General features: G+C 34.5%; 2 protein-coding genes across 4 annotated transcripts; one reads left to right on the top strand and one right to left on the bottom strand.

Annotated features, from left to right (window-relative positions):
- Positions 1-921: 921 nt before the first annotated feature.
- On the top strand, positions 922-9,310 carry LOC131644728 (ABC transporter G family member 22-like). The gene is made up of 11 exons (XM_058915300.1): positions 922-1,003; positions 1,319-1,696; positions 5,019-5,092; positions 5,755-5,990; positions 6,121-6,276; positions 6,387-6,570; positions 6,691-6,999; positions 7,151-7,435; positions 7,545-7,829; positions 8,039-8,146; positions 8,252-9,310. The coding sequence occupies exons 2-11, from the start codon at positions 1,321-1,323 to the stop codon at positions 8,462-8,464; spliced, it is 2,226 nt and encodes a 741-aa protein (XP_058771283.1). The 5' UTR covers positions 922-1,003; positions 1,319-1,320; the 3' UTR covers positions 8,465-9,310.
- Positions 9,311-9,918: 608 nt separating this feature from the next.
- On the bottom strand, positions 9,919-14,960 carry LOC131644729 (prolycopene isomerase, chloroplastic-like). Of its 3 annotated transcripts, XM_058915303.1 has the most exons (14): positions 14,386-14,438; positions 14,215-14,221; positions 13,789-13,995; positions 13,591-13,690; positions 13,345-13,427; positions 12,981-13,037; positions 12,199-12,351; positions 12,024-12,102; positions 11,751-11,899; positions 11,508-11,642; positions 11,284-11,397; positions 11,077-11,187; positions 10,850-10,958; positions 9,919-10,430 (listed from the first exon to the last, which is right to left on the bottom strand). In XM_058915303.1, exons 1-14 carry the CDS (start codon positions 14,436-14,438, stop codon positions 10,357-10,359), a joined length of 1,431 nt encoding a protein of 476 aa, XP_058771286.1. In that variant the 3' UTR covers positions 9,919-10,356. The 3 variants fall into 3 exon arrangements, with proteins under 3 accessions (XP_058771286.1, XP_058771284.1, XP_058771285.1); XM_058915301.1 differs by lacking the exon at positions 14,215-14,221 and having other exon boundaries at positions 14,386-14,960; XM_058915302.1 differs by lacking the exons at positions 14,215-14,221; positions 14,386-14,438 and having other exon boundaries at positions 13,773-13,969.
- Positions 14,961-23,767: the final 8,807 nt, after the last annotated feature.

The following is a 23,767-nucleotide window of genomic DNA, read 5'->3' as shown; positions in this document are numbered from 1 at the left end:
TATAAATTTAATTTTTTTCTAAAAAAAATTGACAAGAAATTTAAAAAAAAAAAAAGTGTTGAAACATACTTTTGAATATAATTTTTTACACTACCAGATTTAGAAAGTGCTTCAACCCTAGTTTAACATGATGTTTTAAACTCATTATAAAATAAGATGATAATTTTTCTATCTATGATAAAAAAAAATTAGATATTATATTTTTAACCAAAACATTTAATTTTACTATATTTAAATATTCATTAAAGAGAAAAAAAAATGCACTGAAAGTGTAAAATATGTTTATACTGTCAACCAATAAGAAACATACATTACAATAAATCCCAATTTTATTTTTAAAATACTGAAATAATATGACAAATATAAATATAAGATTTTTTATTGGTTGCATGTGTAAAATTGTTTTACCCTTAAATTGTTTTATAATGCACTATCTTTAAACTCTAGTTAAGATTACAATATTATTAATTTTATGCATGTTAGTAATAACTCTATTTTCTTGATCCCTCAATTTTTTATTAAAAATTCACTTTATAGCCTATTGTAAGACAAATATATTTCTTTAAAAAAGTTATATTTTATATTTTACAGAATAAAAATACAAATGTCAATCTATTAAATTATTATTTGCTAGCTAGTATCAATATATTAGATTATTAATAGGGAATTTTATAAAATTTATTAGTTACATTTTTTTTTAATTTATCAGACTATTAGCCCAAAATTTTACTAAAGTTTATCCGGTTAACCTTTATATCCAATTTCAAACAATTACATATAATAAAAAGAAACATTGATTAAAAAATACAAGGGCAAACAGATGATATTTACAAGGAAACACAGGGATAATTTTGTAACTTAACATAAGTCTTCTAAAACCTTTATAAAAAGGGCAAGTTCACATAATGGGATATGCATGTATTTTGATTGTCGTTGCTGGATTAAGCTCAACTAGTCTCACATTCCATTTTCATATCATCACAAACATCTCTTATTTCTCAAGGTAATTATTATTCTCCTATTCCTTTTTCATCATAAAATGCTAAGAATAATTTCAATTACTGGAGTCTCTATCTATATAGTTTAAGCAATATATATTTTGTATTTGATAACTAATTAAAAAAACATCACTTCTTCTACCTTTGAAGTATACTATAATGTATGATGTATATGTCTTACTTATACTTACTCTTAAGCAAGAATAACATCACTACTTTAAGCAACTTCCATCATAATTTTTCTCCACCAAGAATCTAATATTATTATTACTTTTTTTTTGTTTAGTTTATGGACAAATTATTTATTACTATTTTGACAGTTATGGAGAAAGGGAATACAATGGGGATATCTAGGACAATATCAGATCAGCTTGTGGAATCCGTCGCGGCGGCTCTAAAGTCACCGCAGTCGAGCGATCACTCGACTAACTCGGCCTTGGAGGGGAGTGGAGGTCTGTCGAGAAAATCAAGCCGGAGAATAACCTCGGCCTCACCGGGACGTGGCGGAGGGAAGAACACACATATAAGGAAAACAAGAAGCGCTCAAATGAAGATTGATGTTGATGAATTGACTAGTGGCGCAGCTCTGAGCAGAGCTTCAAGCGCTAGCTTGGGTCTCTCGTTTTCTTTCACTGGCTTCAATATGCCTCCAGATCAAATTGCTGATACCAGACCATTTAGTGATGATGACATGATTCGTAAGCCTTTTTCTACTTTAATTTCTATCTTTCTTATATTTTTCTCATAATTTTTCTACTATAATATATCAAATACATGCAACCTTTTTCTATGTAATAGTAAAACATAATATTAGTTTTTAGTATAAACATTCTAGTAACTAGAATTCCACCATTTTACCATCTTTAAAAGTAGATATGTGTAATGTCGTGAATTCGAATTTAAGTTATTATAGTTGAATGTTCTAATCAACTGAGCTAATTTAACTATTGTTTTATTTTGAGAAAATGTTTTTGCTATATTTAAATGGAATTGTTATTACATACAAAATGGTGAGTAAAGAAATTAATGTTACCCATATATGAGGCTTTGTGTCACTATGGTGGCCACAAAATATATATGTGGTAGGGTTGTGGCCCTTGTGGTTGTGGGTTTGGTGGTCTCTTACTTTTGCAGATGTGGGGTGGATGGATTTCACTTTTCTCAAATGACAAAATATGTATGCAATTAATTTTTATGAGAGTGACAATTGGGTAAGGAAAAAACAAAGTCTAGTACATGTGAAACTGTAGAGTCAAACAAGTAAATATACTCCTATATATTAGGAGAAAATTTATTATTGCTGTAATATTTTTTTAAAATATATTATTCATTTAAATTAATATATTTACAAATTTGTAATATTATTTAAACATTTAACCAAATTATTCAAGTAAAAGAAGCTTCATGTAATTTTAAAAAATTATTTAGTTATGATATATTTTTAAAAAATTATAATAATATACATATACAATTAACCACAAGAAATAGAACATAACTTATGTTAAAATAAAAGCCATATTATTTCAAATGAAAAATTTCTTGACTATTATATGAAACAATGTTTTGAGGGATTTTCCGTTTTAAGATGTCAAGAAATTTCATTTTTTTATCTGTTATTGCTAATAAGATGAGTTAATTTTTTTCCTTTATCATATTAATTACTCAAAATAGAAATTATCCTTTGATTTGATTTGGTAAGTGATGAGTTGTGTAATAATGATAATACAAAAGTACAGTCCCTTCGGTACGTTCTAACTCAGAAAATTAGATGGGCTGTATTAGAAGTGAAGTCATGTGAGGCCACTGAATTTTGGGCCCAGTAACTAGGTGGTCTCCACTCTCCACTCTTGAGTAAGGCAATAAGGTTTTTTTTTTTTTCCATATTTCTTTTGTTTTTATATTATAAGGTTTGGTTGTTTGAAAACTAGAGAAATAGTAAAAGATCTCGAGGGATTTAGTCCACTAATAAAAAAATAGCTTTTTAATCGGATTTTATCTGAAAGGATTGTTGTATCGGAAGAGATCATTATCTTCTCATTCAAGTGCTCGAGTTTTTATATCTTAATTAAATTAAAATACTATTTAAAAATTATATATATAAAAGAAAATAAAGACAGGGAAAGAGTATAAGAGACAAGAGGAATCTTAATTAAATTGAAATACTATTTAAAAAATTGTATGTATAAAAAAAAAAAAGACAGGGAAAAAGTATAAGAGACAAGAGGAAGCGGAAGACATAATTTAATACTTTTGATATCTAAATATAGGTTTGTTCTTTAAATAATATAAAAATAGTAGGGTGGATGAATAGTGGTAGTTGAATTAGATGAGTCTAAATTATTAACTCAAAATTCAATTTTTAATGATACAATTTTAAAAAATATATAAAAATAATTTAATCAATACATATAATAAAAACATATGTAAACCAGATATTGGTGGTTTTTTATAACCACCATAAATTTTTTTATAAGAATGATGAAAATTAAAATTGAGATTTTTGTGAATTGAAAATTTCTCAAAGAAGTCTTGTAACTATCATTGTTGGTCCAGTCCGTCCACAACCACCTCTAACCACAATTTCTTTGGTTCAAAATGCATGAACAACCAAAGCCGTCTTTAAAAGGTGTGGAAGTCGGGCTACGGACTATTACACATGGTTTAAAATTTAACAATATTAAATCATAATTAAAGAATTTTTTAAAAAAAAAAATTGTCCCGATTATAGATTAATAAAATAAAACTTCTATTTATTTTGCTACATTTAAATCGTGATTCACTTACAGACCCAAAAATTTAAGAGTAGTTGTGTATAGCTCTAGCCAGCACACGACCAAGACTGTACTGACTGCTGTTTATGTTTGAGTCATTTTCGTTAGTCATAATGAAATGCATGCAAATTCATGATTCTACATAGATTTTAATCAATAGTAGTAACATCTTTCTGACCAATTAATGTACAATTATCGTTTAATATCTGTGATCCATTTCCACTCTTTGATGTGATCTATGTGTGACTTTTATTTGTTGGGGGTGACTCCTTTATCAAACTCTTTTGTCTCTTTTTACTTTTTCTTTCTATAACAAGATGCAAGTTGCACTTCTTTCGCAAGGGGGACATGACCATTTTTGTTGATTATGGTCTTTAATGACCAATCATATATTGATTAGGTTTGAAGTGGACCATACTATGGTTTCATACATAAAAATTGCTCAAAGTACCGACAGCTAATATCGCCCTCGTAGAGTATAAGTTTATAATTTCCTTTATAGTCGCCTCACAATACACCCCCTTCACATTCAGTACTATTAAGCCTCACAATACACCCCATTCACATTCAGTACTATTAAGTTTGGTATGTGGATATAAATGGTGGATGACCTAATAGTGTCTAACGGATTTTAAACGAGACTATGAGACCATGACTGTCCCCACTTATAAACATATATTAAGACAATATAGTTTTAAATGTGGGGACTCTTCAACAATAATCATACATCTTATATGAATCGTTCATGAGTTATCCGACAAAACTAAGAGGTTGAATATTCTACGTAAATACACGATCATGTGGAATCGATTTCCCCGTTGCACCCATCTCTTTCCTGTTGTTTTGTTCTTTCATTTTCCTTTCTTTTGGGAGAGAAAAGTAAGCACTGTTTCTTTCAATCATGGACCTCAATTAATTTGGATTGACTTTTATGTAGTGAACTTGAATTCACAATTATCACTTGTCTTGGTCAATCTCCTTGTCTCATCATGGTCCATGTTTGTCCTAGCCACTTGTATCTTCATAAGCATCAATTTCATATATATTATATAGCCCCCCCTTTAACGGAACATGTACTACATTAGAAGCATCCATGCATATTAGATTCTTCTTAATAATGCTCTAGATATTAAATACATATCTCTCCACAAGTAAACACCTCCATCACATGTACTTAACAACGTGCATTTTTGCATAATTGTTAGCTTCTTCTTTTCTACCTTTAAAGTGGTAACTATGTATGTTGCAGCTGAGGATATTGAAGCTGGAATTAGGACAAAGACAAAGTTTCAAACAGAACCTACTCTTCCTATAAATCTAAAGGTAATTAATTACTATACACATTTTACATGTCATAAAGTTAAAGTTGTTTATATTCTTGCACCTAGCTCTGCCAGGGCTCAAACCTTCAATAGATCATGAGATTGATGTGGCCCTGTGTATTTGAGCAGGCGAGGATGAATGAAGGTTTCGACAAGGCCAACTAAAACATGGCTAGCAATACCATGGTCCGGTTCGATCATGTACAAAGTTTCAAGTTTAAAACAACAAATATTTACTGTTAGTAAAAATGTTATTTTTCAAGGTTTTTTTTTCAAAAACTTAGTATCCAGCCTTGTGACCGACTAATTCAAGGAGACTAATCTCACCGTCCACTAGCAAAGGGCCATTTAAAGTCAGAGTAAAATTTTGTATAGATTGGCCCAACATAGAGATAATTAGCACCTAGCAAGATTCAAACCTGAGACATTGAGAGAATCACACTCTCGGGTCTCAAGTCTTCACCAGCAGAGCAACCCTGGAGGTTATTTTTCAAGCTATTAATGTATTATGTACTTATTGTGATATTGATAATGTGAGGGACTAAATTGATACATTCATACAATTTTAAGGACCAATTTAGATATTTAGATTTTACAATTTATGTTATGTTTATGGTGATGGATCCCACTTGATGAGTTATATACTTATTATGGAACATGCAGTTCAGTGATGTGACCTACAAGGTAGTGCTGAAAGGCATGACATCAAGTGTGGAGAAAGATATCTTGAATGGGATCAGTGGTTCTGTAAATCCAGGTGAAGTTTTGGCATTGATGGGTCCCTCAGGAAGTGGAAAGACAAGTCTTTTAAATCTCCTTGGAGGAAGGATAAGTCACCCAACAATTGGTGGTTCTATCACTTACAATGAACAATCATACTCCAAGTTCCTTAAGAGCAGGTAAAAATCTAATTCAGAAGTAACATAATAAAAATTGAAACTTGAATATGGTACTTCAATCAAAACATGCCAAACAGTGCCTTACTTTCAGAGATTATTGTACTTACAAGAAGCATATGATGACATGCAGGATAGGATTTGTGACACAAGATGATGTTTTGTTTCCTCACCTAACTGTGAAAGAGACGTTAACATACGCAGCGCGGTTACGGCTTCCAAAGACCTTCACTAAAGAGCAAAAGGAAAAAAGAGCTTTAGATGTCATATATGAGCTTGGCTTGGAAAGGTAAATAAAACGTCCCGTAAATAATATTATAAGCATAAAAACCATATAAGTACTGATATTATTTGTAAGTTATAGAAGCCAATAGTTTTGTATTGTACGCATGAAAACAGGTGCCAAGATACCATGATTGGTGGTTCATTTGTTCGCGGAGTGTCGGGTGGAGAGAGGAAGAGAGTTTGTATTGGCAATGAGATCATAATCAACCCTTCCATTTTGTTTCTTGATGAACCAACTTCTGGTTTGGATTCAACAACAGCCTTGAAGATTGTTCAGATGCTGCAAGACATAGCAGAGGTATGAAATATCGAAGCATTGCATCTGATCCAAAAACAAAAACTTGAACTTACTATTGAATATCGAAGCATAGCATAGCACGGTATTTTTTTCATGACTAAACTGTTAACTATATTGTAGGCTGGTAAAACAGTAGTGACGACAATTCACCAACCATCAAGTAGACTCTTCCACAAATTTGACAAGTTGATCCTTCTTGGGAAAGGCAGTTTGCTTTACTTTGGAAAAGCATCAGAAGCGATGAATTACTTCCAATCTATAGGATGTTCACCGCTTATTTCCATGAATCCAGCCGAGTTTTTGCTAGACCTTGCGAATGGAAACATAAACGATGTTTCCGTACCATCAGAGTTGGAAGATAAAGTGCAAATCGGAAACGCAGAAGTTGAAAAATATAATGGAAAACCATCACCAGCAGTAGTCCATGAGGTAACATTTCACTTTTGCCTTACTACAACACCAACAGGTGCATGTAGTTACATTCAGTCACTTCCATTTCTTCAAATTATCATTGGTTTCTATATATCAGCTTCGTGTTTGTATCGGGCATTGAGTTTTTTGAACATGTGAATTTTAACAGTATCTAGTGGAGGCATATGAATCTCAAGCTGCGGAAACAAAGAAAAAAACAACGGTTTCTTTACCTCTGGATGAAGCTTTGAAGGCCAAAGCGAGTTCTCCTAAACGGCAATGGGGAGCGAGTTGGGATGAGCAATTTTCCATACTTTTTTGGAGAGGAATCAAAGAAAGGAGGCACGACTATTTTAGCTGGTTGAGAATCACACAAGTTTTATCCACTGCAATCATCTTAGGATTACTCTGGTGGCAATCTGATGTTAAAAACCCAAAAGACCTGCAAGATCAGGTAAAATACTTCTGTTAGACAAAAATTTAACCATCAATCACATGAGCTCTTTCAAACGCATCGTAAGACACGAGCATCTTATGATAACATTAACATTTGTGGTTTGCAGGCAGGACTGCTTTTCTTTATTGCCGTCTTCTGGGGATTCTTTCCAGTTTTTACAGCAATATTTACATTTCCTCAAGAGAGAGCCATGTTGAATAAGGAACGTGCGGCAGATATGTACAGATTAAGTGCATACTTCCTTGCTAGAACAACAAGCGACCTTCCATTAGACCTGATATTACCGGTGCTTTTTCTCCTTGTTGTTTATTTCATGGCTGGTTTGAGACTAAGTGCTGCTCCGTTTTTCTTCACCATCCTTACTGTTTTCCTCTGCATCATTGCAGCACAGGTATAGATTTCAAAACTTCTAACTAACAAAGAAATACATTAAAAAGTAAAACCAGGGTTTTAAAAACCGAATCAGAAGAGTTATGTTTTGTGGTTTGAGCGATTTAAGGCAGTTGAATTGTGACTTATAGGTTTTGCTGGTTCAGTTTTTAAAACATGGGCTAAAAAATAAATAGCTTACAGTGCTAACAATGACTGGTTGTGAAATAGGGTCTTGGACTTGCTATCGGTGCTACGCTTATGGATTTGAAAAGAGCCACGACTTTGGCTTCAGTAACTGTGATGACCTTCATGCTAGCTGGAGGATTTTTCGTCCAGGTAAAAAATACATACATACCTAAATTTTACGAACAAATATCGAACATGGATAACTTTTCCAGTCTATTAACAGAAGAATTTAACATGTGGTACAAAATTTTGCAGAAAGTCCCGATATTCATCTCTTGGATCCGCTACATGTCTTTCAACTACCACACATACAAACTGTTACTCAAGGTGCAATACGAGCATTTCACACCTATCGTAAATGGAGTAAAAATTGACAGTGGTTTAACAGAAGTAGTTGCTCTGATTGCTATGGTTTTCGGTTACCGTTTATTGGCATATCTTTCATTGCGACGAATGAAACTTCAATAGAGGTTAAAAACTATCCAGGAAAAGTGCTTAATATCTGCATGAGTAGTGATTTTAAACGAAGGCTTCGCATGCAGGCAATACGGTGGGGCTTAAACTTCTGGCTTTTTTTGTTCAATCATGTGTATGTTGTATTTCATTTAGCATGATGAAATGCAAAAATGCATGTATGCTAGATGTTATAGTAGACACATCAGTACCTGGAGAGTTTTTCTTTTTTTTTGGTGGAAACTGCTTAACTCTTTTGAAAATATTTCGAGGACCGAAGCTTTGTAACTGCAATAGTGGAATAGTCTAATCTGCTTGCTACATATTAGTCAAGTTTAAGTGTAAACCAAATTTGACAGCAATAATAGTAACGGTTGCAGTATTAAGAATGAGGTGCAGGGTTTGATTTTGATTTTGATTTATGTTGCTAACAAATTCCCCACCCCCTAACCTAGATTGTTAATCTCGGATAACGACACGTAGCGTCGGACCCCCAAAATACTATAGTGACATAGAGGATAGCAGAATTACCACTATTGTGACCTTTAAAAACAAGGTATATACTTAACATGAATACACATACTTAAAATAAGTTCCAACAACATCCTTAATGTCAACAGAAATTGCAACAACATACATAAATTCCAAGAGCATCATCAATATAAATTTTTATCAAAATCAAATTATAAATGTACTCCAAATGGCTACACAAAATTCTAAGCATAAACAAAATGACAAAACCACATCAGCATTTGTCTCATCTTCACTTTTGAGTTCCACCACATTAAAATCATCTTGCTCATCACGCATCACTTGATTCAAACTCTTCTTCTTCCATCTTCAACTCCTCATCTCCATTAGACACTAATGTAGCAAGTCTAGAGTGATATCTAATAGCTCTTGTTGTTGGAAGTTTGTGCCACACTTGCAAAAGATGATGCTATGGTTGCTAATAAAAGAAAAACAGAGCAACATAGCAAAACGGAGAGCAAGAGCAACATAGCAAAACAGAGGAGAAATCAGTTGTGAATGGATGAGAAAGGTCAAGAAATAGATGAATAGGTGAAGAACGGTGATGATTTTGGAAGAACGATGGATGTCGAAGAAGTTGTGCGAGGAAGTTTTGCAAAGAAGATGGCTTTCTGAAACGCAAACACGCGAGTGAAGAGGGAAACGGCAAAAAAAACACGTGAAATGACCTAAAACTAACACATATGCTTTTATATTAGGTCAAATAAAAGGGTCAAAATATCAATTTGACCTTAAAAAATTGAATATACAAATTTACCCTAATCTTCACAATAGCGGTCTGCAAACCGCTATAGAACTGCGATTGCGCCGCAAAAGCGCCGCTATCAATAGCGCTTAGCAGCCCAAAAGCGCCGTGGTAAGGTTCGGTTTCCCTATGTTATGCCGATATAGCGCGCTATCGACAACCAAGCCCTAACAAACTAACCAAAGATCAAAAGAGCAAATCATCTATATTATTACTTTGTTTGGATATGAATCGGCTAATAAAATGCATAGTTACAGCAAGGATATCTTGTATAAGTAAAAATCTGTTTGGATAAAAGAAAACTGAACATACAGATATCATTTACATTTTACACTTCACAGCCCCTCGCTCCTGTATTTGGATTCTTTTGCACTTATAGAAGCCCGCAACTGCTCGCTGCTAAGCAATCTTGGTGACTGAATTGCGACGGCACAGCTAACAATTCCAACTTCACAAAATTTGCTTTAAAATACAATCTCAGAATGTAAGTTGTTTGTTCGGACGCCCTAGTTCTATAACTGTAAATGTGAGGAATATGGTTTCCTCCCTCAACAAAAATTAAACTATAAAAAAAAAAGTAGTGTTATTATACAGGATAATACAGACTCGCAGATCAAACAAATTATAACACTCATGCGAGTGTCCGGAACCAACCAAGCAACCGAAGCAGCATGGCGTCTAAAACAGGTGACTTTTTCTCCAACCCTGTTTTTTAAATAAAAAATATCAATATCAAGAATGTTAAAATTTAATAAGGTTTTTTACAGATTTCAATTGATCAAGTCTTCTAAACTGGTGCCATAAGGGTACTAGTTAAGAATCACTTAATAAGTTAATATAACTATTAAATAAGTGTTTGGATCCGCATTGAAAGTATACAAACACGCGATAATATTGAAGCGACGGGCTCTAGCTGACTAGCTTCCACGATGAAACACATTTGGACGTGGACTAGAGAAGATTTGGAACACGCAACTTTTTTTTTTATGTTTGATTATATAAAAAGAAAATATTAAATGATTTCTACACTTTCAGAATTTTTAAATAAATATTTTCTGTTTATCATTATATACTTTCAATTTGCAAGCAGTTTCAAGCTATGGAATAAGAAAGTTCTGGCTTACCAATATCTGCAGCTACTCGATGAGCACACATAACTCCTGAGAAAGCTACAGCAATAACACCTTGCCCAGGGAAGCAACTATCTCCAACACAGTAAAGACCATCTATGCTCTGAAAGCGAGTTTTATCGAGTTTTAATCAGTGTTTTTGTTCTGAAAGCATAGCATAGCATAGCAGGATGTTCTTGAACCAAATCTGTCATTCAATCATTTTTTGAAAGTAAACTTACTGTTGTATTAAATGGCATTCCTAATAACCCCTTCGGAATGCTGCGTGGCATTGGTCCATAAGTACCCTCGTCACGAGCTAGATATCGTCGATGTGTCTTTGGTGTCCCTACCTAGAGTTAGAGTTGGGGATTAAAGGGTTCAGGAAGAAAGAAAAAAAACATATCCATAAATATTAAGGATTTGGCTAACACAGGATTTAGGTTTACCTCTATAAATTCAATGGATGATTTAAGACCTGGAAACAACTTCTTCTCTAATCTGCTTATGATTTCATCTGCTACCACCTGCTTCTTTGCCTCATATTCAATTTTTGAGAGACCCTGGAACAGAAAACAAGGACGCTTATATTTCAAGATTTACATGTAACAGCATAAGAACAAAAAAAGAAGGCAAGAGGAAAAACGTAGTTTCTTCTTAAGCCCTAGCCTACCTTCCAGTCGTCCATGGAAGAAGTTGTGAATATATGAAGGATGTGACGACCTTCAGGAGCTAATGACGAATCAAGTATAGTTGGTATACTTAAAAAGATACTTCCATAAGGCTCTTCCAATTTGGTCCAGTTGTCCTAGATAAGTGCAAATGAAAGAGAAACAGTTATTTTCATTCAAAGGCCAATTTGTTACAGCATTATCTCGGTAACAAAGATTTCTAAGTTGAGGAAACTTCCAACTACCTCAAGCACAAAATGGTGACATTCTGTATCTAATGGCAAAACCTCTGCTTTAACTCCCATGTGGATTGAAAGAAAAGATGGAGCTTTAACATAAACTTTCTGGAAGTTCTCTTCCTCTTTTGGAAGTCTTTCTTCTTTAATTAACTTTCCTGCGATGTAACAACGTGCAATTTGGGATTAATAAAGAATTAATGAAGGCGGAGAAAGAGACAAGATGAAAATATTCGAACATTAACAAGAAAAAATGTATAAAGACTAGTATTTGAAACCAACCAAATGTGTCCCATCTGGTAGCATTTGATATTATAGTTTTGGCAAAGAACTCTCTGCCATCGGAAAGCCTCACTCCTACCTACAAAAGTATAGTACAACTACAAATCTTGAGAAACAAAAATACATCAATTTTCTAAACATGTGATCTTCGTTGCTAGTATTATCTCTCACTTACGGCTTTGCCCTGCTCGGTGATAATACTCGTGACATTTGCCTTGTAAAGTATTTGACTACCCTGATCAACTAGACCTTTTGCCAACGACTTTGCAATGCCACCAACACCCCCAACAGGGTAGTTAATCCCACCAAAGTGTCTGTCACACAGAACCTGTAGGCAAAAAATAATCAAATAAAGAAGCGGAAAATAGACATAGGTGAACTATGCAAACAAGTTTCAATTTCAAAGCGCAATAATTGAGCAAAGTTCTGCATGGACTAGCCCAACGCCCGAAATTGTTGGCACTTGGGGAATTCGAATTTGAGACCTAGAGAGGAGCACACTCCTAGGTTCCTACTGTACCCCTTAATCAATATTATATGCATCACTCTCAGTCAATATCTTCCACTTTGCACTTATGGTAATAATGAATGCATCAATAGTAGATCAGTTTAATTTGGTAACATTACTATTCCTTTTCTTTCATTTGTAGTTTTTTCTTAATTTGTGTTAAATAAGCAAGTGTGACAATGATTGTGGTACCGAGGGAGTATATAACAATGGAAGGATGGGATTTTCACTTTACATGCTTAAAAGCATAAATCATATACTAAACTACTTTTAAAACTACTAAACCAAAAGCAGTCAATGTCGGATCAAATTCAAGTCAATTTCATTTTGGCTATCTCGTCATTAAATGATCTTGCAACGAAATGGAAGCATAATTTCTCTTTTAGACACTTTCAAATAAGAACATTGCATGAAATCAAAGAACGCAAAAGGCTAGGTAAACAAGTTACCATGCTAGCATTGATCATTGGAGTCTGCAAAGCGTTGACAGTGCTCACTATAAAACACTGCAATAACAGAGTTTTCGTGAATGAAAATTGTCAATCATATGCCAATAAACTGAATAATTAATTAATGAATGAGTAGTACTATTTAACATGTATAAAAATCATCATGAAAAGCTAATGTGGCATTTTTATTTTAGCTTCAATGCCTTTTCCAGAATCGACAACAATCAATGTCTCTTTTACTCCATATTTAGTAACTCCAGGTCATTTGAAACACGTTTCATAGGATAACTCTTCATGACATCTAACACTTTCCATAAAAAATAGGTAAACCTTTCGACTGAACCGAATAAATAATTGCATCTACCTCTGCATCTATGAAAGACAACAACTGTGGATCCTGAATATACTTCCGGGCTATCGCTCCAGCATTTTGTGGCAAATAATAGGCTGCCATATAATAATGTGATCAGAAAAGCTAATGGCCCTACCAATCAAATACTAAGAAAATACGCAAGATGGAAATAGAAACCAAAACTACCCTCGAAATTGGAGTTTATGATTTTAGCTTTGTAGCCTCATATTCAAAACAACATTTAAGAAATGGAAGTACCTAATGTTAAGCATTCAAGCGGCTTCTGAAAAAATTGTCCGAAAAGGTAGAGTGGTTCCTCAAGTGACTTCAACTCCAAGGAATTCAGGGCATTGAAAATCTAGCCATCAAACATAAAAGCTTTGTTAAAAAAGTTATTATAAATTGGAGGCAAAAACGCCTTACAAGGGGTCTGCAGTCACCTCAATTAAGACAAACCTTCCAGCATTCACCGTAGAATTTGAGGATACCATCCTTTTCGTGGGGAAAATAACTGGTCAATTCTTCGATAAACTTATCATATTCTTTGTGCACTCGAACAGAGAGGTGGTTGGGTAGATGGAAATGAACGGTCGTTGGATCAGGTATTACTTCCATCTGACAGCCAACTGCCTCCAATGCTTGTGTTATCAAATTGAGATTACCCTACACAAATTTAGAACAATCCATGAAAAGCATAAGCTTCTATTCAAATCGTCAATCTCAAGATCTTTCTAAATAACTTTTCTTATAGTCTTTCTAGGTCTTCTTCCTCTAGTTGTTTGATTCTCTCCTTACCACGGAATCTACTGGTCTTCTCTGTAAATGCTCAAACCACCTAAATCTATTTTTCACCATCTTCTCTACTATAGGTGCTAACCCAACACTTTCTCTAATATTTTCATTTCCAATCTTATCATATCTAATCTTATCACACGCTCAGTGCAACATGTTTAGTCTTATCGCACATTCAACGCAACATCCTCATATCTGCTACAATTAATTTAAAAAAAAAAAAAAACAAAATTTATTTTTTTTTCAATAAAACAAACTAACCTTATCACTGAAACCAAACATGACAGAAGATCCAACATCAAAAGTATAACCATCCCTTTGATAAAACCCAGAGCTTCCACCAGGAATAACATACTTCTCCAAAACCAAAACTCTAGCACCCTTCACAGCCAACTGAGTCCCAGCAACCAACCCACCAATCCCAGACCCAATAACAATCGCATCAAACCCTTCACCCAAATTCACTCTCTTCCCACTTTCCACCACTCCTTCCTCCAACTCCACCGTCCCTTTCACCAACACCCTTTTTCTTCTAGAAGCATTAGAGCATGACCCAGATGAAAATTCAGCTCTTCCGTATCTACCTAAGGGTAAAGATTGAAACTTTAAAGGTGGGATGTGATGGTAGTTGATGATGGGGTTAGAAACGGGGAGTAAAGGTGAAGTGAGCATGGTTGGTAGGTTGGTTATTTAGTGAGAAAATGGAGGTGGGAATTGAAGAGAGTTAATGCCATGAAAATGATAATGGTGTTGATTCCATTTGCACATAAAAATTGATTCCTAGTGGAGACGACGACAAATAACAGTTTACATTTTTTAATGCCGGAGCCTGAAAATTAGAGAAATTCTTTTAAAATACACTAGCGAATTACTCTTTCACCCCCGGCATCGAGCATATTTTAGTCCCATAATTTTTGTCATCTATTATCTATTATTACTCATCCTAATAAATTTCGTTTAAAAGCCATAATTTATATCTCTAATTAGGGGTGTTTGCGGTGCGGTTTGGTTCGGTTTTGAGCATAAAAGTCATCCTAACCGCGAGATAAAAATGCATGCGGTTCGGTTTGGTTCGGTTGATTTTTAAAAAGTCATCCAAACCAAACCAAACCAAACCAATGCGGTTAGAATCGGTTCGGTTGACCGCGGTTTACACTATAAAATAAAAATGTACTGAAATAAAAGGAAAAAGGAAAGTAATTCAATATCAATATAATATATGATATTATACCATACAAACGAAATTATATTACAAGAACAATAGGGAAGTAAAAATACATTATAAATAAAATACAGGTAGAGAATTATATATATACAGGGACGGATTAAATAGGGGCACCTGACTCCACTACTTCAATTGATTTTTAACTAAAAAATGAATGTTTTTGTGACCTGCCCCCACTTGAAAGGGTTGCTTTGTCCCCACACATGCCATTAAGAAAGTTTTTAACTAATAAAATTTGCCTAAAATTTTTAACAACTAATATTACATTTTTAACCAATTGGTTTTTAACATATATATATATATATATATATATATATATATATATATATATATATATATATATATATATATATATATATATATATATATATATATATATATATATATATATATATATATATATATATATATATATATATATATATATATATATATATATATATATATATATATATATATATATATATATATATATATATATATATATATATATATATATAACCAATTAACTTATCCTGATTATTTTTTTTAGTACTCTAAATAAAAATAAAATGAAACTTCTCTACGCATTACTCTCTCAAATAAAAAAATTAAAAAAAATATTCTAGTCCCTTCTCTTTTTTCCTTTATTTTTGTTTTGAAAAATATCATGAATAGATTGATTTATTAATAATAAAAATTTAATTAATTTAATTCGATTTTATTTATTCAATTTTTTTTTGGTTTATTTGGCTCTACAATCAACTTGGAAATTATATCATTAATATTTATTTTAGTGAAAAATTTTAATTTAGATGAAATAATTAATATTTTTAGAAAAATTAGTTGGAGTTGAAAAATATATAGTTTATTAATTGGTGTATTTGATTTTAAAGTTAGTAATGTTTCCATGCTTGTGATAATTTTTTTATAACCATAAATTTTATAGTTTACAAACATAAAAATAAATACATTTAATAGATTTGGGAGGAAAAAATCTTACAACGCTTAAAATATGAAAAGATGTAGCGATAAAATATATATTTCTTAGATGTTAAAAATATTTTTTATATGTTAAAAGTGTCTTAGATTTTTTTTATCATTATAACTTAGTTAAATAAAACTTAGTTTTGAATTCTTACTTGAGATCTCACAATTATTTGTGTTATATATTATTATAAAAAAGTCTTTAATTTTTTAGTCTTCAATTTTATTTTTCTATTTATGATAATGTTATTTTTTTTAGGTCTATGATAAAAGGATAATAATTTCAGAAATTCATACATTCAATTAAAAATTCTCAGATTTAAACTCATATAAAATGTCAATCTAACATTAATAATATTTGTCAATTGATTATGTCTTACACATAATTGATAACGATGTAATTATTGTGCCACTTTATTAATATACTTTTATATACATATTTAAAATAAATATTTTTGACCCCATTAATCAAAAATCCTAGATCCGTCCCTATATATATATATATATATATATATATATATATATATATATATATATATATATATATATATATATATATATATATATATATATATATATATATATATATATATATATATATATATATATATATATATATATAATACAAAAATTAAGTGGATTATGCCAAAACTTAAGTTAATAAATTAATTATTAAAATTCAAAACGTTAGATGTGGTTGTGTGCAATTGAATTTGAAAAGATAATAAATTAATTATAAAAATTTAAAATTTAAGTTAAATATGCGGTTTGGTTCGGTTCCGTTCGGTTTCGTGAAATAAAAACCGCAAACCAAACCAAACCGTGCGGTTCAGTCCAAAAACCATCTAAAATCATCCAAACCAAACGCGGTTTTTTGCGGTTTCGGTTTGGATTGGTTCGATTTGCGGTTTTGCTTTTGGATTGGTTCGGATACGATCACCCCTATCTCTAATAGTCAATTCATCTACATTAATCATTCATAGAAATTTTTTTGAATATCCAGATTTTTAAAAAAAAATTCAAAAAAAACAAGTTTTTTAAAAAAATTGCCAAAATGTCATTTTTTTTTTAAAAATAACACGTTGTCGCCAGGGGGGTGGCAACAATACTAAGCCCATGCGTTCAAAAAACAGGTGTTGTCGCCACCCCCCCGACGACAACACCCCCCTTTATTTTTTTTTTCTATTTTTTTTATATTATTTTTTTATTTACTATTTTTTTTCCATTATTTTTTTATTTACTATTTTTTCCATTATTTTTTTATATTATTTTTTTAACTATTTTTTTCCATTATTTTTTATATTATTTTTTTAGTTGCATCCAGCTGTCCCGGTCGCCTCCTTGGGTGGCGACAACACTTAATATTTTTGCCTATATATAGCAGTTCATCATGAAATCAATCTTCATTATTTTCTCCTTCAATTTTTCCATATTCACTTCACATTATTGATCATGTCTCGCATAAGGCCGCAGTCATGGGAACGAACATCATCCAGCCGTCCTGTGCCGGCGCCGGAATACAAGAGATGTTATGGTCATGTAATTTTTTCCCCGGTCAAACCTCCTATGGCGGTGACGTTTTGGAACATCCGCGACCTCAACAACCTGAAGCGGACTCTGATGGCACAGTTAGAAGGGGAGTACAGTCCCGGGGAAGAAATAAAAAGGATTCAGAGGCTTAGAACAAGGGTGTCGCTTAGGACCGGAGAGACGATCCGTTGGTGGGTTGATGTGAAAACCGACCATGATACTGAACAAATAATTGACGGAACAGATGACATTGTTTTAACCGCTATAATTTCCTAGATTTTAATTGTTTGTTGTGTTGTTGTGTTATTAGGTAAAAAATTATTTCTAGGGCTAATGTTTGTTGTGTTGTTTGTTGTGTTGTTGTAATCCATCTAATTAATGAAAAAAAGTCCATTTCATTGAAAAAGTAAATCACAAATATCATTGCAACTAAAAACTATGTTGTGGAGCTAGATCCACGATTGGGACATTTGTTCCTATTATGTCCTACCTCACGACATATACTACACTTCCTCTGCATTTTTTCAGTGGCGTCCATCTCGGTTCTAATACGCCTGCTGTTTGGTCGACCGCTTTTATTCCGACGCATTAAATCGTTATGCCAAACTGTTTCCCCCTCGTACACAGGCCAATATGCCTCCATTGCTACCACCGGAAATTAATTGTCGTATACGTTGAGCAACGTTGATACCTTGTAAATTTCTGATACCAAAGATAATGCATCAAAGTGAGTATGTGAACATGCTGCAATGACATGGGAGTAAGGCATGCGATATGCTTGAAATTGGCCACAGTCGCACCAACGACCTGGGATTGAGACGCGATACTCTTGTCGTGGAAGCCCCTGGTTATGGTCAATTGTGTCTTTTACACTGAAGGTGTGGCCATGACGGTCGAACTCGGTCACTCGATGAGTGTTACCCTTGGCAGATTCTTGTTGTTTATATTTCATGCAGACATCGTTGTATACCTGTTGTGTTTGTAACACTGAATTCCACCGCTTACCTCTTGTGGCGAACAAAGTTGCCATCCGAAAATACGTAGCACTAACCAAAGCAGTTACAGGTAGGTTTCGTATGCCTTTGAAAACCCCGTTCATTGATTCCACGAGATTTGTAGTCATGTGGCCCCACCTAGCCCCATCGTCGTATGACCTAGTCCATCTCGCTCTGTCAATGTTGTTAATCCACCTCCCTGCATCTGAATTTGTCAACGCTATTTCTCGGCGGTAGTATTGAAATCCAGGATGGTTTAAGGCATACCCCGCGTTCACCAAGTGGTTCTTTAAAAATTTGTCTTTGATCTCTCTCATAAAATTTTGTGCTATATGCCTAATACAGTAGACATGCTTAGACGGGGGGTTGTGCCAACCATTTGTCCGATTGTTGTATGCGTTGTCAATAGAAGCGTGCTTGTCCGAAATCAAACAAAGATTAGATTGTGGAGCAACTCTAGCTCGGAGATTCTTCAAAAAGAAACTCCAAGCAGCAGTTGTTTCTCCTTCTACCAGAGCAAAGGCTATTGGAAAAACGTTGTTGTTTCCATCCTGCGCGACCGCCATCAGCAATGTTCCCTTGTATTTCCCATACAACCAGGTTCCATCCATTTGAATAATCGGCTTGCAAAAACCAAAACCGATGATGCATGGTCGAAACGCCCAGAACAGTCTATGGAAGATTCCATTACCTTCGAGAGGGGTTCCGTCTTGGGATTGTGCCGGCAGTGTCTCAAATATAGTAACAGTCCCAGGTGAATACAATTGCAGTGCAGCCAGGTAGAGAGGAAGTTGTTGGTATGATTCCTCCCAGTTGCCGTAGACTTTTTCAATTGCTTTCTGCTTCGCTAACCAAGCCTTTCTGTACGAAGGTCTGTACTTGAACACAGAAACGCAATGGGAAATAATCGTCTTCACCTTCAGTGATGGGTCAGTTTCGACGAGAGGAATGATGGTATGACATATCATGTCATGACTTAGTTTTCGATGATCTTGCGCCATATTTGTGTTGACGCAAGTGTGGCCTTGAGAAATCGAACGTATCACCCACGCATTAAATTTCTTTCTGAATGATGCCTTCAGCATGTATCTACACTCCGGGTTTCTGCACAAAATAGTGACTCTCTCTGGATTTGAGCGATCAGCTTTAAAATCAACACAATTTGCTAAGTTCCAGTTTTTTATAGCTAACATACAATCATCCTTCGAACGAAACGTGTCACCCTCTTTTAACTCCTCGTCTGACCTCATATATGGATTGTAGAACATATCAGACGATGGCTCGTCCTCTCCCAAATTAAGTGTTGTGAAATGTGCTGGAGGTGAATATGCATGTGTATCCGGTACTGGATCCGGTATTGGAACTTGTTCGTCATCTTCGGAATCACGGTTCACCAACTCATCAATGACATCTTCTATTTCAGTTTCTTCATCAATGACATCTTCGGGCTGTTGTTCGTCATCAACAACAGGATCAATAACCTGTGACTGGATATTTTGCAAAGGAACAATTTGTTCAACCACTATGTACAGCTCCAGATAATCATAACCAAAATACTCATGGGTAAGGAACATGTTTTGAACCTCTATGTCAGTTGGTATCTATGATTGATAAAACTTGACCGAGTTGTTAGGTTCAACTAAGGGTTGTTGGTAAAATATTTGAGAGACTGGTTCTCTAATTTTGGATTCGATTTTCCTTTTTAGATAAGATAAATCTGCTTTTCTATTTAGAGCAAAACGTGTTGAGTTAGTGTTTCTAAATAGAAAATCGTTTGTGTCGCAATGGTAAGTCTCACCGTTCATATGAACACGAACTTTGTATTACGAGGTGGATGCCATAATTTTGATAGGTATTTGTGAGAAATATGTGGGAGAAATGTTTGTGAAGTTTATGTGTGAACGAAGAAATGTTTGGGAGAAATGTGTTGTAAAAAATTTAATACATGCAAGAATACATGCAATAATGCAAGAATCAAACATGACAAGACTAATGCATGCCTCAATAGAATCTCGTGCCCACCTCTTACACAAGCATGTATGCAAGAATACATGCAATAATACATGCAAGAATCAAACATGACAAGACTAATGCATGCCACAATGGAATCTCGTCCCCACCTCTTACACAAGCATGCATGCAAGAATACATGCAATAATACATGCAAGAATCAAACATGACAAGACTAATGCATGCCACAATGGAATCTCGTGCCCACCTCTTACACAAGCATGCATGCAAGAATACATGCAATAATACATGCAAGAATCAAACATGACAAGACTAATGCATGCCACAATGGAATCTCGTCCCCACCTCTTACACAAGCATGCATGCAAGAATACATGCAATAATACATGCAAGAATCAAACATGACAAGACTAATGCATGCCACAATAGAATCTCGTGCCCACCTCTTACACAAGCATGCATGCAAGAATACATGCAAGAACCAAACATGACAAGACTAATGCATGCCACAATGGAATCTCGTCCCCACCTCTTACACAAGCATGCATGCAAGAATACATGCAATAATACATGCAAGAACCAAACATGACAAGACTAATGCATGCCACAATGGAATCTCGTCCCCACCTCTTACACAAGCATGCATGCAGGCTAGGGAATCTCTTACACACCTATGCATTTATGGCAGTCGCCAATGGGGGTGGCGACAACATTGATTTTTAAGAGTTGTCGCCAATGGGAGTGGCGACAACATTGATTTTTAAGAGTTGTCGCCAATGGGGGTGGCGACTTGCTTCGAGTTAAGTGTTCAACCGTTGCATGCACTTGTCTTGTCACATTTATTTATGTGTTTTAATTGTGTTTCGTTTGGCTATAAATAGGTTCCCAGACTTGTTCATTTTCTTCATCACCAAACAACTTTCATTAGAGCAACTTTCATCAGAACAACTAGTTTTCATCATCAACAAACATGTCTCTCCTAACTATGGGTCAAGAACATCGAGGAACCATTGCAAACATCGCCGATTATGTAAGTTTGAGTAAATTCAATTTATTTATGGTCTAAACACTTAATTTTTTAATTAAATTTACTAATTTCAAACATTCAAATACTTATGGTTCATCGTTTTTTTTATAGGATTTCACGAGATTTAGGACCCGTGCAAAACCGATGAATGCTCCCGACCCTTGGATTGTGCCTTATGTTGAACGTGCGGGATTTGGGAAGGTAATGAACTTAATACGTACCTCAATTGATACTAAGTTTATATTAGCATTGTGTGAGCGCTAGAGGCCTGAGACTCATACTTTTCACCTTCCAATGGGTGAATGTACCGTCACTCTAGAGGACGTGTACATGTTATTGGGTCTCAACACAAATGGAAAAGCTGTGTTTGGAAATGTCCAACAACCAAACGCTCTATGCGTCGAATTGTTGGGTGTAGATTTAATAGAGGGTGAGGGGCGACAAAGAGGTAGGGCCAAGGTATAAAGCTTGCTGGCATTCAACAAGCTTATGAAGGCCTTCAGTTGAATCAGTTTTCTAGCGAAGAAAGTAAACTACAAAAAACTAGAATGTATATTATGTTGTTATTTGGTAGGTTTCTATTTCCCGAAGGCACGGGGAATAGTGTTAATTTTATGTACTTGTGTCTACTTGAGGACATTGATGCAATTAAGACGTATAGTTGGGGTTCGGCGATGTTGGCATACCTCTATAGCTCCTTGTGCAAATGTGCAAAAAAGGATAGTTGTACATTTAATGGATGTGCATTCTTGCTACAAGCATGGGGATGGTGGAGAATGCCGGTATTAGCCCTTGAAAATCCACACATTTACGTCTTCCCTTACGCGTCAAGGTAACTTAATGATCTTATTTTAATTAGTGCATTTTTTCTATTATTAATTGTAACTATATTGATTTTTATTTTTGAATGTGTTTAGGTTTAATGCAACCGGGTTGGATTACACCAATACGCCTGTAAACAAAATCATTTTTTACCGCCAACTATTGGATCGACTTCGACCCCAAGATGTAATACCACTAAAAATTTCCATCTTCTAAATATATTTGTAAAATAAACTATCTTCTATAATTTGAAATTAATATTTTTTTCGTTGCAGTTTATTTGGAGACCTTACTTGGAATTGGACCACGTACCCGACCCTAAAGAGGCGGCTGTTTGGACGGCAAAATCACCCATCATACGGTTCACCACTGTGGAGATGCACCAAAGTGACCGTGTGAAGCTCCAATTCGGCATGCATCAAGGTATCCCTGACCCCCCTGAGCCTGACTCTTTGGGACGTTGGCATCTGGTGAAGGTTAGCAAACAGTGGTACGTAGAAAATTGGAAGACGTTTGCTAAAGAGCAGCGTAAAATATGGGCTCGTCGTTCCATCACTGTTCTACAATTTCCTGTGGCGCCGGAAGAAATGAAACCAACGGCTGAATATGTCAACTGGTACAGATCGGTCACAAATCCCGAAATGATTGTGTTTGCCCCTTTCTATTTGGCAGACCCGCGAGCACAACAACCATATTTTGGAGGACAACAACAACAACCACATATTTTCCAACAACAACAACAACAAAATTTTCAGCAAGAACAACCACCACTATATTTCCAACATCATCAACCACCACCAAATTTCCAACAACAAAATTACCCACCACAACAACAACAACAACAACAAAATTACCACCAACAGCCAATAAACTAACAAACACCTATTTACCAACAACAACAACAATCCCAACAATACCACCACCAACAACCATTCCAAACTCAACCACAAACTCAACCCCACCACCTACACTTCCAAGAACTCCATGTGGGGAGCTCTTCCAGATCACACTTCCAAGAACGCCGTGCGGGAAGCTCTTCCAGATCACCACCACTTACCCCCGACATAGGCATACAAGAAGAATACCCGCCATACAACACATTCGACC

This window comes from Vicia villosa, linkage group LG1 (assembly GCF_029867415.1).
Source record: "Vicia villosa cultivar HV-30 ecotype Madison, WI linkage group LG1, Vvil1.0, whole genome shotgun sequence".
In the NCBI taxonomy this organism is placed as follows: Eukaryota; Viridiplantae; Streptophyta; class Magnoliopsida; order Fabales; family Fabaceae; genus Vicia; species Vicia villosa.
Note: the sequence above shows the minus strand (reverse complement) of the source record. Positions and strands in the feature narration are given on the sequence as shown.

Bases quoted from the DNA above. Each gene is read 5' to 3' on its own strand.
- LOC131644728 (XM_058915300.1), top strand. From the start codon at position 1,321: ATGGAGAAAGGGAATACAATGGGGATATCTAGGACAATATCAGATCAG. The intron at 1,697-5,018 runs GTAAGCCTTTTT...TGTATGTTGCAG, and splicing joins TAGTGATGATGACATGATTC to CTGAGGATATTGAAGCTGGA. The intron at 7,000-7,150 runs GTAACATTTCAC...GAATTTTAACAG, and splicing joins CACCAGCAGTAGTCCATGAG to TATCTAGTGGAGGCATATGA.
- LOC131644729 (XM_058915301.1), bottom strand. From the start codon at position 14,796: ATGCTCACTTCACCTTTACTCCCCGTTTCTAACCCCATCATCAACTAC. The intron at 13,691-13,788 runs GTTTGTCTTAAT...TTTGATGGCTAG, and splicing joins TCTACGGTGAATGCTGGAAG to ATTTTCAATGCCCTGAATTC. The intron at 11,900-12,023 runs GTTGGTTTCAAA...GTTACATCGCAG, and splicing joins TACCAGATGGGACACATTTG to GAAAGTTAATTAAAGAAGAA.